The sequence below is a fragment of the Mollisia scopiformis genome (genome assembly GCF_001500285.1).
Source record: "Mollisia scopiformis unplaced genomic scaffold LY89scaffold_22, whole genome shotgun sequence".
Taxonomy (NCBI): domain Eukaryota; kingdom Fungi; phylum Ascomycota; class Leotiomycetes; order Helotiales; family Mollisiaceae; genus Mollisia; species Mollisia scopiformis.
The window spans coordinates 141,725-154,538 of NW_017263602.1; the positions used below are offsets into that span (position 1 = coordinate 141,725).

The following is a 12,814-nucleotide window of genomic DNA, read 5'->3' on the forward strand; positions in this document are numbered from 1 at the left end:
GAGTTGATCCAGAATTTGAGAAGCGCCGGAAATGTAGCTAGTGCTGCAAAATGACCACATGAGAGAAGGAACGAGATTTCCTTCCGGTTTTCGCCCGACATCCGGAGAACTTTGACAGTGGACAATGAATGGTATGTATGTACATGAAAGCCATTATTTGGATTCTTCATTCTTCGATCTTTCAAACATTTATTCTCTTCAAGTTCTGTTTCGAAGATGCGTTTTTCAAGTCTCTTCGTGAATGCCGCGTTCCTTGAAGTTGGCTTGGCTGCAAGCACGACTGTAAGAAAAGTCGATACAAGTCCGACGGGATATGTTGTCGACTTTGTCTTCACTCCAAATGCCACCACTCATCCAAAGTCCGTCCTGCTTGGCTTCCCCTTGTACTCAGATTCTCTGCATGCTTCGCCATCCATCACTGACGGCTATTCTCCGTGGGACTGGAAGCCGGAATACTTCTCACTGGCCCTCTTCACAAACACAGGCAGTCCGGCTACACTTGCTGGCCTTGACATGACCTATAATCCATCATCTGGCGATTGGGAGCTTAGTGTTCCATTTCCTTCTGGGACGTTTAACTATAATTTCTATCCCGATTGCAACAGTACCGATTACTTGAACTGTGCGGCATTGACCGATTCTTCGAATCCACCACTCGAGCCATACCCAGGCGATCAACTCGTTAGTACCATTCAAGTACCGTTCGATGGGAAGTATCAGGTCAGAGATTATGACTGGCAACTTCCACTTCCCAACGAGAGCCGTAGAGGCAATTTCTCGTTCCAGCAATACCCATCTCCTGGCTCGACATATCCTTCCAAAGGTATATTCTCAATTCCCCAATCTCCAGCACGTACTCATAAAATCAGATATCCACGACGTGGGAATCTATCTCCCAAATGAATACGGCACCATTCCTGGCAAGAAATATCCAGTGCTCTACCTCTCTCATGGAGGTGGAGGAACAGATGCGGATTGGTTCAACCAAGGCCGAGCACAAAACATTCTTGATCGACTCATCGACTGCGGAGAAGTAGACCCCATGATCGTAGTAACGCCCAACTTCTACAATCTTGGTTTCACCATGCAGCAAGACGCCACCAATGGGACCATCGAAGGCTTCGATGTCGGCAAGTCTCCTCTCTTCCTCAGCCCCGCAAGACAGAGACTGACAAAGAGGCACCAGTGGGACTCAACGGCTTCTTCAACGCAATCCGCGAGAACTACCTCACGAACCTCATCCCATGGGTAGAATCCACCTACGCCGTCAACAGTACCCCCTCCTCCCGCGCTTTCGCAGGCCTCTCCCTGGGCGGCGGCCTCACGCTAAGCATGCTCTTCAACGCCACCAGCACCTTCTCCTCCTACTGCATCATGTCTAACACGCCCTCACCTGAGCCCGACGATCCCATCTGGAACCAGACATCGCTGCGCTCCGTCGGGATCTTTGCCGGAGCGGGCTTCTACGACGCTGCGTTTGAGAACTCGCGGAATTTCCAGACGAGGGCGAGTGCGGTGGATCTGGCGTATTTGAGTCATTATCCGATGTATAGCGCGCATCAGTGGGCGACGTGGCAGGAAATCTTGTATGTTTATTTGAGGAGGGTGATTTGGAGGGACGTGCCGTATGGGGTTGATACATGAGGAGAAGGGTTGGTGAATGTGTTGATTTGTAAAGAATCACTTGGATTAAAAGTGACGAGAGAACGAGAAAGAATTTGCATATACAAGTAAGCACAAGAGCCTCACAGCCAAAATCGATTCAAAATTGGCTCTAACAAAAACACGGCCGCCCCTTCCCAAGTAAACAAACCACCTCTCTAGCCGAAACCTAACCCTCCCACCCAAAAAGTGAATCACAGCCAATTACCCCTAACCTTTCAACCCTCCCTTATAGATCTAAATAAGCATTTCCTCCCCAGCAAGCCCGGTTAGGCCCTCTTGTGGCCAAACGACTGACCGGGTTTGTCGCTGACTCGCCAGCGTGCCTCCTAATGAAGAAGAATAACCTCGACAGTTAGATACGCCATTCCCTCCGCCACCGCGAACAAGCTATGCGCTTGGGCGCCCGGGCACACAGTTACTACGGTACTGTGTGCCCGGGCGTTTTGTTTTATTTTTATTTTTTGGTAGATGGGTTTGGGGATTTTTTTTGGTCGTGAGGTTAAGCGAGGGGGTAAGCGAGGTTGAGGAGGACAGCAGGAAGAGGAAAGTTGCACAATGGTCGATTTTCGCGCGAATCGCGCAATTTGCGCATATCGCGCGATTAGCGGGTTTCGCGCTTTGAGTGTTTGAAGCGCATGTGTTGGCTTTGCTGGATTCTCTGATGCGTATCAAGTTCTCTTTTGACTATGTTGTCCGGTTCGATCCTTATCATTCATTCTCGCATCTGTTGGTCTCTTGAATCTTAAAACATCATTTCAATTAGAAGGCTTTCTTTCTTCTCGTCTTCTTCATACGTTACCGTATATACCTATATTCTAAATATCCCACTTACACAGCCTTCCACCCCTTGAACGCCGGGTATATATATGCCCCTCTAACCCCCAGCCAACAAATAAAACCAAGCTCCCAAAATCTACCCATCTCATAATAATCAAACAATATTAATCGCCCCAGCATCAGGAACATCAACCTCGCCCTCCACCCCCAACAACACCGCATCCTCACTCTCCTCACCACTCTCTCCCTCCCCTCTATCCTTCTCCCAGCCCCTGCGTCCCATAACGCATCCCGCAGCCCAAACTCCCACTGCGCCCAGCAAACAAATAACACCGACTCCGAAAAACGGTAATCCGACCCAGGGGCCTTTCATCTTTAAGCCTACCATATATAGCTTTGCTAAACTTGGGCCGGAAACTAACGCGCCGACGGTTTCTACAACAGCAACTTGTGCGTACAATTGCGCGATATGCTGCTGATGAACCAATGTCGTGATTAAGCTCCTTATTAGGGCGATATAGCCCGTGCCAAGGGTAAAGATACTCATTCCGATGATGGTCAACGGGAGAGTTGGACTAGCGGCAATAATAAGGATGCCGAAGGTAAGGAACAGGATTGAGAGGCGGGCGAGGAAGAGATCTTTCCGCGGGGAAGTGAAGGAGAATCGTTTCGTAAGGACGTAGGATAGCAAAGGCAGGATGGCGAGCAGGAGGAGGATATTGACGCCTGCGCGGAGGGAGAGGAGGAGGGAAGAGAGGCGGAGGGGAATGTGGAAGCGTGTGCTTACGTAGCGGAGGGAGAGGTCGACTGATTGGCGGGTGAAGGGTTGGACGGTGAATGTACATAGGAGGATGATGATTGGAGTTGAGGATAGGATTTGGAGGGAGGAACTTAGTGATCTTAGACTTGTGGCGAATTCGGTTTTGATAGCGGTCATTATTGATGTTTTCTTGCTATCAGGGGAGTCGGATTGGAGGTCGGGATTTGATGGTGAAGGGGTTAGGTGTGATGGATTGGAGGCTCTGGGTCGCATGTGAAGTGTCTCCGGAATTAGGAAGATGAGGAGGGTTCCGAAGGTTAGGATGGACACTCCTATGATCATCGATATCCAGTTTGAGGACTTCATAAGCCATGCTGATACGGAAGGAGCAATAACCTCAGCTACCATGCCAGCACTGGCTCCTAGCAGGAAGACATTCGCTCTGTTTCATTGTCAGTCTTTAATATCGATATTGAATACGCTCGGGAAAGTACCTGTTCGCTTCGGGAGTTATATCACATGCAATGGCATAGAATACCATAGCAGCGACCGTTTCTCCACCCCCGATCAGAATGAAGATTGGTCCGAGCCAGACTAGACGAAGTGGAAGGGTTTTCCAGAACCACATGACGCACATTTGCCATATAGCACTCAGGATAATACCTGTCAAACCTAGTATAAATACCGGCTTTCGTCCAATTCTATAAAGTATCAGCATGACTCTTCTTAAAATCCATATCCAACATTCGCTACTTTTATAGCTAAGCCAGGAAAAATACGGATCTAGACAAATGCACAACAGATAATAGGACATCAAAAGCACCACATACCTATCAGCCAACAACCCATACGGAATCGTCGTCACCAAACCTAATTTCATCAGCACTTCCCCTCCATTGCTTCCAAACAAAACTCACTAGGAATAGCCCCAATAACATGCAACCCCGCAGCCACAATACTCAACTCATTCTGCACCTCCTCCCCCTTACACAAACTCTCATCAATCTCCCCCTCAATCCCCAACACCTTATGGCAAACAATATCCTCCATAATCCTAATCCCCGGCACGGCCATAAGATAGCCCCCAAACGCCAATATAAAGAGAATCAAGAACAGGATACCGGTGATGGCGCGCGGGGAGTGTGCTCGGTGGATCTGCGGAATGTAGGAGGTCTTTCGGACATGAGACGGTCGAGAAGGGCGCGGGAACGATGTCAGCGTAGGACTTTCCGGCGGAGAGGAAAGAAGAGGCGCTTCTTCGTCCGAGGACTCGTAGGCGGAATCGAGGGGCGCTGTCATGGTGAAGCAATCGTGTTGTTGCGGTGCTTACTTGGAGTTTCGAGTCTAGAGTGGGAGGACTGCGACCTGCGCAGAAGAAGTATTCCCTTCTCAATTGGAAACTGGAGAGTATATATATACGAACCAATGCCTTGAAATGGTAATGAACGAACGAACGAATGAAGGAAAGAAGGCCCAGAGCGAAATGTAAGAAAAGTAGTCGATAGCATCGCAGCCCCAAAGAAAGCGGCAAAGCAATCTGACGCTCCCGGGCTGTATTTTGGCCGTGCGGACCCTTGTACCGCACAGCCGCGTACTGGAACCAGGATTCTGGATTCCCATAAGAGTTGCCTACCTTCTTATTTGCAAGCAGATTGGCATTGAATGTGTTGTGGTTGGTGGAAGGGAGGTTCTTGATGCTCAGTGCCTGACGTGGCCTTGCGATAAGATGGTGATCGCTGGTACTCCGAGTAAGGCAGCAGTTTAAGGGACTAACTCCGAACACCGCTGCATGCATGATAGCATGCAGATTTCCTGTTAGGGTACTCTGCATGCTGATGTAAGTCGTGGAAGTAGAAGCGTGACTTTCATTATATAATTCGTATATTCTTCCAATCAGCTACCCACTTTCCTTCTTCTACTTTATTATTGAATTAGCTGAAGTACACTGGAAACACTCGTTAAGAGTCAGATTATTTCCCAACCAAAAGTCAGACAATCACAGTGCCACGATGTCTGGAATAGCCGGAGTGTCCGTCAAAGATCGACAAGAAGATTCGAGAGCAATGAAGCTAAGTTTGGAAAATGGGATATGTGGTAACAAATGAAGTCAATTAAGTCTAATTCCAATACTCCACCATTAAAACCCGCAGATGTCCTCCCAATTACGATTGAACTCTATTTACAACTCCCTCAGCAGCTCCCAGGTTTTCATGGTCATTTAGCAATTTCCAGTACCCCATCCACCACAGTTGCCTCCTCGGTAAGAACCACTTGGGCATCCGCCAACAGCACAGATAGGTCCATAAGCAGCTGAGTAGGTTGCGTTTGTGTAGGCGTATGCCTGACTGACAGACCAGTAATCACTGCCTCTGTATTGTCCGTAGTTGGTCGCATAGTTCTGTGCCCACTCCTCACTGTACATAGCGCAGTAGATTCCTTTAGGATCGTTCTCATCGCTCAAGACGTAGACGACGACCTGGTTGCAGACATTGGGCTTGCCGGTGGAAGGTGGGTGGCGGCTGTTGTAGGCGGTTTGAGCAGTGCAGGCAAGTGTGCAGGCTTGAACTCCTGCGGGGTATGTTTGAACTTGACCGAAGGAGAAGAACTTGTAACCCATGTAGGTGTTGGTGTTGGTCACTGGGTCATTGGGAGCGTTGATAGCACCGCCAAGCTCAACTGGACCAGTGAAGCCGGTTTGAGCGGGAGGAGGGGCGTTCTTGTTGTAGCCGTTGGAACCTTTTGTCTGTTAATGATTGCTGACTGAAGAGAAGTGAACGCGACTTACCAGCGATGACAACTTGGAAGCTATCACGGTTTTGACCAGTGTTGACGGCGGTGTCAGCAGTGATCTGGACACCCCATCGAGAACACTTGATGTTGGTGAGAGATGGGGGGTTGGGGCAACTTGTTGCATTTGGATCCTCAGTTGGATCACGCTCGTAGTAGATGTTGAAAGCTTGGCATCCATCAAGTTGATCGCAGTATGAGGCACAAGCGACAGTGTCATAAGAGCTCAAGGTGGTGTAGCCGAGCCACGAGACAGTCTGGCTGGATCCCTGAAGGTTGACAAAAGATTGAGTGTAGCCTTGAGGAGTTGCGGCATTGGTTGCGGTGGTTTGAAATGGTTGGTATGCCAAGAAAGATGCGGGAGTGTCGTCAGGGCTTCTTTATGTTAGACATGTCATTATTGGGAGAGCAGTGTACTCACGTATTGACTGTTGGTCCAGTTCCCTTGGGTTGAACAGCACAGTTGCCATCACGCTTGCCCAAGAAGTCTAAAAAATCCCGCTTGTCATTGGTTTCAGTTGAATTGGTAGAAGCAACTTCGGTGACGGAAGCATCCGCAACGGTTGCAACAGCAGCAGTTGGTTGGATTGATACAGTGGCACTGGCACCCAAGACTGGTGGCGTGACGATGGTTGGGTCAGGTGCTGCATCGACTTGGTCGAATTCGATGTCTTGAGGATGAGGAGCTGCAAGAGCGAGGCCTGCAAAAGCAGAGATGATGTATGTGGAACGCATTTTGATTGTTCTGAGATGTGAAGCTTCAGAGAGTGACAATGAAAGACTGTGTGGTGCGGTGAGGAGTAGAAACACATGGAAGGAAGAGAGTTTTTATAGCAAATAGCACCCCAATTGTTCCATGTGCCAATATGGACTTGTCAAGTTTGATTCTTCAGCCATGATCGGGCTCAATGGGCCACAATGGCACTACCCGACGCCGCATTGCACGAAAATAGAGCAAGTCTACACGCAAAGTGAACAAGGCTTAGGCATCTGGAATTCGCGATCAGACGATCGAGAACAGCTGCATCCCAGGGTGATTTCCCAGTCGGGTTAAAGAGGAGACTTGTGGCTGTCAAGACGAGAAGCGCGCAGTGTCGACCAGAGCTGTGTTTCCCCATGATCCACTTGGAAGCAGGATTAGCATTGGCATCGTCTTGTTGCTTGGAGCCTTGACAGAAGGATATTAAGGATGAAGCTGGCGAGATGCGGCGCGAGAGAAGAATTAACTAGGGGATGCGCCCAAACGGGGAATAGAAAATAAGCTTGATCCAAGTATGGTTAAGGCGGAGGGGCATTCACCTTAAACCATGTTGGGGAGATCGTGCCAAGACGCGGACTACCAGAAGCGAGGCCCGACTCTGTGCGCTCGAATCTCGATTTCCGAATTGCTTCCCTTCTTGACATTTTCTTGGGCCGGCTTGCAAGGGACAACGAAACGCACTCACTCGACGACACGTTCTGGAATCCTAAACATGATCACCCAGCTTGGTCCTCCTTGCTATACTGTCTTATTGATTGCCTTGAAAGGTCTTGTCACGCACCACGAGCCCCGGCAAGACTATCCGTAAGTGGACGCCACAAATATTCATCTGCTCCAGCTCGGAATACGACGAAAGCCACAGAGGAGATCGACCCATTCCAGCGAGAATCCTTTTCTTGTGCGACTACGCGGCCCTCATCAAACTTGCATACACGTGGGTTGGCCGGGCTGCTGGATACCTTCAAATGATCACGACTCGATGACCCGTCCACAATGTACTTTTTGTTGACATAACAAGCTACTTCCTACTGGAGCACTGGAGCAGCAATCATTAGAACGAAATCGGATGCGCATTGCCAAGAGTTCTCAACGGAAGTCTCAGCCATCCGCACGCCTTCCCATCAACCAGCAGGATAGGCGTTCACAATCATGAAGCCTATCGTCTCTCACCCGTACAGAGTCGCATTGATCATCCCTTGAACGCAGGTACCGCCCTCAAATGACGCCCTTTCCCCGATGCGCTCAGCTCTGCAAATATTGTTTTTGTGGGGCAGCCCAGTCTCCTGATGATCTCCCGCCCCTGAACCACTACCCTGGATCGCTTGTCCATGCCCTTGCAGATGAGCTTAAGTAGCTATCTTTAGCCTTCCAATAACGCCAAACCGTCTACCACGCTTAACCAACAACAAATAACCATAGTATTATGCAAATAGTGCGACTCGGCGAACGACAACAGCATCGCGGGGACAGCAGAGAAGAAGGACCGGACGCTGCCGATACGAGCCCACAGGACCATTTCAATGCTGATCTTCACCACATTCAGCATTGTCTTCTTAGATGCACGGCCAGACTCTTCGAAGATGCTCAGATGCTTGGGAGCTCTAGTAACGACGATGCCTTGCTAACAACTTTGACAGCAGCTATGGCCCTGTCACGATCTGGACTCGGAGCCAAGCAATTACCCCTCGTTGACTCACGAGTCGAGCCTCAAAGCTCTGCTCACCGCATGGTCCCACTTCGCAACGTCCTCCGAGATGAAATGAAGCCCAGCCTTGAAGCCACAACCACCAGCTCAGCCATCACCAGATCTCAGCGTCCCTCGTCCAGTCCATATCAAAAGATGATAGTCGACGGCCACTCCGTGCTCCACTATCCATGTACTCCACGTTGTTGAACCCCACTTTCATCGTGAAAGATCTTCGGAGCCATGCCCGTGCCAGTGTTTTGCTTCGAGAACACCATGGTCACCGGTGATACCGAGTACTTGGTTCTCAAAACCGAAGGAAGATTTGGCGAAAGACGGACTTGGACATCAAATTGTCACTCCCGCATCTCGGTAGACCCTGAAGCTCTCTGTATCCACTGCAATATTGACATTTTCGTGAATGTCAGCTGCTGGTTGAACAATTCTACTTCAGATCTAGACATTCAGCTCAGTGCGTTTTCTTGTTGTATCCACTTCGGCTTCAGTCAAGCGATCTCGGACCCGAACCTGGACTTCACAGCACAGGAAGATGAAGTCTCGTCTCTTAGCATTTTTCAAACTTTCTCTTGGTGCTGGGAAATTCTTTGGAATCCATCTTTGATGCTCCAGACTCACCTTAGAATGTCGACTCTAGAGGATAGGAACAGGCAGTCCTGCTCAAACACTCACTTGCATTTTTGTTTACTGAGCTCTTACGTTACTCAATGAGCTCTCTTTTGATCATCCAGCATATTCTCACTGCAGACAGCGACCGATAGATTTCAAATCCCGACAGCTCACTCTTTTACCTCTTGGGCTAGGCGTGCTGGGCATCAACGCTCAAGGCAAGTGTCTAGTCGCCGAAGAATCGTCCAATGGTATGCTTCGCAGCGTCAAAGACAGCGGGCAGAAGATGTTTGCAAGAATACTTGCAAGTACATCTCCTGATCTTTCCCATGCATCGAAATTATTCTAGACCAGGACTACTCTGACCCCATGTCGGGTCTTTCTGTGGCGTATTAGCTGGAAACCTGGGATATTTCCACGGCTGCCCAATATCGGTATCGGCGACACACTTTCGGGCTGCAGGCTCTGGATACGGCCATGCACACAATCACACGACTACGGGCTACTACAGCATGCCGTGTCCGGATTCGCGGAACCGGTTACCTCAACTCACATTTCGGGCACGGTCTTCCTTCCTTTATATTTAGTATCATACAGCCTCATCCTTAAGCTTTGCAACCAACGTCTGATTCCAAAATGACTTCCTTGTCTCACAAGACTTACGCTGAGCGTGCCTCCATCCATCCAAATTTGGTGGCTCGTCGATTCTTCGAAACCGCTGAGGCTAAACAGTCCAATCTGATGGTCTCTGCCGATTTCACGTCGACCGAGGCTCTGCTTCATTGCGCTGACAGTAAGTAACCATCGATCCCCAAGTCACGGCCCCAAACTTGATTCGGTGTTTCAGCATTGGGCCCGTATATGGCAGTATTGAAGACTCATGTCGATCTGATTCATGATTTCGGACCGGCTACTGTGGAAGGCTTGAAGACGCTGTCGAAGAAGCATAATTTTATGATCTTCGAGGACCGAAAGTTTGTCGACATAGGCAATACGGTACAGAAGCAATATCATGGAGGTGCTCTGCGGATCTCCGAGTTCGCCGACATTGTCAATGTTAGCATCCTCGGAGGAGAAGGCATTGTCGAGGCATTGTCCCAGGTCGTGGCGGCACCTGACTTCCCCTATTCAAAGGAACGGGCCTTCATCATACTCGCGGACGTGACCTCTAAAGGTAGTCTGGCCACTGGATACTATACACAAAAGTCCGTTGAGCTCGCTCGATCTCACAACGACTCCTTTATCGGCTTCATCGCCATGAAGTCTCTTGCCGACGTGGAATCCGCAGTGCCCGAGTTTCCCAATGAAGACTTCATCATCTTCACAACGGGCATCAACCAGGCCACCAAGGGAGATAAGCTTGGCCAGCAGTACAAGACACCAACTCAAGCCGTGCAAGGAGGGGCTGATTTTATCATCGCAGGGAGAGGCGTTTACGCTGCTCCGGACCCCTGTCGCAGCTGCTAGGTCCTATCGGGATGAGGGTTGGAAGGCATATTTGGAGAGAGTCGGAAAGTGAGTCTGGAAGTCATATCTCTTCTATCTTCTAGTTATGAACATGAATCGTTCACCTCCAATGTAGGGAGGCCGATCTGCTCCAGAGCAAAGCTTGCTGCAACATTGCCATAAGCGGCAGCCTGGTCGAGCGTTCGCTTTTCTTGCAAGCCCGTCGCGAAACCCCCAATAAACGCGTTGCCAGCTCCAGTGGGATCAACAATCCGTGAGAGATCGGAGGCTGTGGGATAGAAAGCCGGTGACCATATGCAACCTGCTGCACGAGACGCACTCAATGACCCATGTTCAGCAGCTCTGATAACAATGCAACCCTTCCCGTGGGGGCCGATGGAGTGGTCAAGAAACTTCTGGGCATATGACTCGAGAACTTTTGGCTGAAACTCTTCTGGATCGGCATCTGTGAAGAGACGAGTTATTTCTAGGTGGTTCGGAGAGAACACATCAACCAAGCTACAAGCAGCCAGAATCGACTTCAAACTTTCGGCCTGACATGCAGGCGGGAAAGGCTCCCATACAAGAAGAGGTCTGGAATCTATGCCCTTTTGCATGCGCAGCTCAAGCAGCTCGGATACTTGGCGAGTGAGATCTTCTGGCGCGGCCAGGAAGTGGTAAGTATGGGATGCAAGCAGAGGCGAAGCAAACAAGTCATGCGGCAAGGGTTTCAGAGGCTCTGTTGTGTACCTGAACTTTTTGGCTGCCCTTCTTTAGCCATCGGGACACAGCAGAGATAGGGGGCACCCACGTCCAAATGTTGTGTCCTCGTCTTCTAGTAAGCCACGCGTGGACAGCCTTTTCAGATCCTTCTTCAAGACCAAAGCCATGTTCCATTCCCGGAGGCGTTTTTCCACAGCTTCCGGGAAATCTTTACCCGCCAAAACAAGGCAGCCAATCGAAGTCGACCTCCTGTTCATCGCGAAGAGCCGCGCTCCCAAGGTTCCTGAGGGTGTCAGCCTCCTAATGTCAATTGATGATCTGGGCTGGGCTTGAGGAGGCCTATACCGTACGACGCAGAGCCTCCCATCACATCTGAAATTAGCTTCTTCCCGGGAAAGCGTAATTCATCCAGGACCACCATGCCGAGAGAGACGAAAGTTACAACCACGTCAGGCGCCTGTGGACCAGAGAACCAGGATCCCATTGTCTTGAGCTGCCAAGTCCGTAAAGCCAGAAGCGAGATCAAGAGTCTGTCCAGATGTGGTTGTACTCAATTACTTGTTGAAAGAGTCTGGTTGGAAGGAAGGAAGGTATGAGTTACAACACAAGTTACAACACAGCAGAAGCAAAACTGGCGGGTGCGGGGTTACGCCCGACGTGAAGGATGAATATAGGTTTTGAACGAATGTCCCAAACTTCTCCAGGACTTGTAAACAATACAATGTCCCAAATATAAGCGGACTTTCAATGCATTTTAATATTTGATTTTTATTTCTCTAATAAAACCCTTTTCTCTCTCTTTTTTAGTTTTAGAGGGTGATATTTGTAATCTTATTACCATTCAAGCTCCTCGTCAAAATCGGCAACTTTTTACCCTGCTGGAAAGCCAGGCACCATCACAGGTGATGCAATGACAGAAGACAGTTTCGACTGGTGTAGGCGATCGCAAACCGGGATTTAAACGAGATGGCATCATACCAAATGAGGTAATCAAGCAAGTTTGGGTCGGACCTCGAAGAAGCTGAGTCGAGCGTATTTCAACCTAAGTATTGGAACTGAATGTAAGCGTTGACTTCTTTCTGTTTTGGTCAGTGGAAAGTATGCCAGCTTGAAATTCCAGTAGTGTTGCTCAAAAGATCTGCCTAGAAATATGTTTAGAGAATTACAATTAGTCTTCCCCAACTCATGTTTGCATGTTTCTCTTATACCTAATGATACAAGATGCTCGTTCCACTGCTTGCAAAATTCCTCAAAGGCCGAAATTTCTTAGCGCATTTTGGAAGACATGGGGGATGGGTCACCTTTGGCCGATCAAACAATAAGTAGAACATTATGAAGACTGGGCCATTGGAACGGTAGGCAAGAGAGCTGCTCAGATACAGGAGGTACCTGCTTTGAATATACAGGATAAATAAACGACATCAATTCGTTGCGGGGTCTTCCGGCTGGCAGCTGCAACCGTCCTATCATGTTTGCGTCGTGCTATGCATTTGATGCTTTTTGTAATTTGATTATTGAAAACGACTTCTTTCAAAGGTGTCGGCTGGCATGTATAGAGGTGCAGCTACAAACGAGGTGGATGCAG

At 49.2% G+C, this 12,814-nt stretch overlaps 5 protein-coding genes across 5 annotated transcripts; 2 read left to right on the forward strand and 3 right to left on the reverse strand.

Annotated features, from left to right (window-relative positions):
- The first annotated feature begins 192 nt into the window (after positions 1 to 192).
- On the forward strand, positions 193 to 1,774 carry LY89DRAFT_653314 (alpha/beta-hydrolase). Its single transcript, XM_018212245.1, has 3 exons — positions 193 to 823; positions 870 to 1,130; positions 1,187 to 1,774. The coding sequence occupies exons 1-3, from the start codon at positions 217 to 219 to the stop codon at positions 1,642 to 1,644; spliced, it is 1,326 nt and encodes a 441-aa protein (XP_018066200.1). The 5' UTR covers positions 193 to 216; the 3' UTR covers positions 1,645 to 1,774.
- A 656-nt stretch (positions 1,775 to 2,430) lies between these two features.
- On the reverse strand, positions 2,431 to 4,877 carry LY89DRAFT_624024 (MFS general substrate transporter). The gene is made up of 4 exons (XM_018211039.1): positions 4,120 to 4,877; positions 4,033 to 4,072; positions 3,697 to 3,903; positions 2,431 to 3,644 (listed from the first exon to the last, which is right to left on the reverse strand). Exons 1-4 carry the CDS (start codon positions 4,499 to 4,501, stop codon positions 2,597 to 2,599), a joined length of 1,677 nt encoding a protein of 558 aa, XP_018066201.1. The 5' UTR covers positions 4,502 to 4,877; the 3' UTR covers positions 2,431 to 2,596.
- A 225-nt stretch (positions 4,878 to 5,102) lies between these two features.
- On the reverse strand, positions 5,103 to 7,209 carry LY89DRAFT_653320 (uncharacterized protein). The gene is made up of 3 exons (XM_018212246.1): positions 6,411 to 7,209; positions 5,988 to 6,364; positions 5,103 to 5,938 (listed from the first exon to the last, which is right to left on the reverse strand). The coding sequence occupies exons 1-3, from the start codon at positions 6,722 to 6,724 to the stop codon at positions 5,421 to 5,423; spliced, it is 1,209 nt and encodes a 402-aa protein (XP_018066202.1). The 5' UTR covers positions 6,725 to 7,209; the 3' UTR covers positions 5,103 to 5,420.
- A 2,220-nt stretch (positions 7,210 to 9,429) lies between these two features.
- LY89DRAFT_214078 (Orotidine 5'-phosphate decarboxylase) lies at positions 9,430 to 10,569 on the forward strand. The gene is made up of 2 exons (XM_018205887.1): positions 9,430 to 9,853; positions 9,908 to 10,569. Exons 1-2 carry the CDS (start codon positions 9,697 to 9,699, stop codon positions 10,525 to 10,527), a joined length of 777 nt encoding a protein of 258 aa, XP_018066203.1. The 5' UTR covers positions 9,430 to 9,696; the 3' UTR covers positions 10,528 to 10,569.
- On the reverse strand, positions 10,570 to 11,713 carry LY89DRAFT_757413 (pfkB family kinase; the record flags this gene model as incomplete). Its single annotated transcript, XM_018221413.1, has 3 exons — positions 10,570 to 11,269; positions 11,318 to 11,512; positions 11,575 to 11,713. The coding sequence occupies 3 exons, from the start codon at positions 11,711 to 11,713 to the stop codon at positions 10,611 to 10,613; spliced, it is 993 nt and encodes a 330-aa protein (XP_018066204.1). The 3' UTR covers positions 10,570 to 10,610.
- Positions 11,714 to 12,814: the final 1,101 nt, after the last annotated feature.

Excerpts from the sequence above, each read along its gene's own strand:
- LY89DRAFT_214078 (XM_018205887.1), top strand. The coding sequence starts at position 9,697 with ATGACTTCCTTGTCTCACAAGACTTACGCTGAGCGTGCCTCCATCCAT. Across the intron at positions 9,854-9,907 it reads TCTGCTTCATTGCGCTGACA|CATTGGGCCCGTATATGGCA; the intron begins GTAAGTAACCAT and ends TCGGTGTTTCAG.
- LY89DRAFT_653314 (XM_018212245.1), top strand. The coding sequence starts at position 217 with ATGCGTTTTTCAAGTCTCTTCGTGAATGCCGCGTTCCTTGAAGTTGGC. Across the intron at positions 824-869 it reads CTCGACATATCCTTCCAAAG|ATATCCACGACGTGGGAATC; the intron begins GTATATTCTCAA and ends TCATAAAATCAG. Across the intron at positions 1,131-1,186 it reads CATCGAAGGCTTCGATGTCG|TGGGACTCAACGGCTTCTTC; the intron begins GCAAGTCTCCTC and ends AAGAGGCACCAG.
- LY89DRAFT_624024 (XM_018211039.1), bottom strand. The coding sequence starts at position 4,501 with ATGACAGCGCCCCTCGATTCCGCCTACGAGTCCTCGGACGAAGAAGCG. Across the intron at positions 4,073-4,119 it reads TGTTATTGGGGCTATTCCTA|GTTTGGTGACGACGATTCCG; the intron begins GTGAGTTTTGTT and ends TGATGAAATTAG. Across the intron at positions 3,904-4,032 it reads TATGGGTTGTTGGCTGATAG|AATTGGACGAAAGCCGGTAT; the intron begins GTATGTGGTGCT and ends GATACTTTATAG.
- LY89DRAFT_653320 (XM_018212246.1), bottom strand. The coding sequence starts at position 6,724 with ATGCGTTCCACATACATCATCTCTGCTTTTGCAGGCCTCGCTCTTGCA. Across the intron at positions 6,365-6,410 it reads ACTGGACCAACAGTCAATAC|CCCTGACGACACTCCCGCAT; the intron begins GTGAGTACACTG and ends AACATAAAGAAG. Across the intron at positions 5,939-5,987 it reads CTTCCAAGTTGTCATCGCTG|GTTCCAACGGCTACAACAAG; the intron begins GTAAGTCGCGTT and ends AACAGACAAAAG.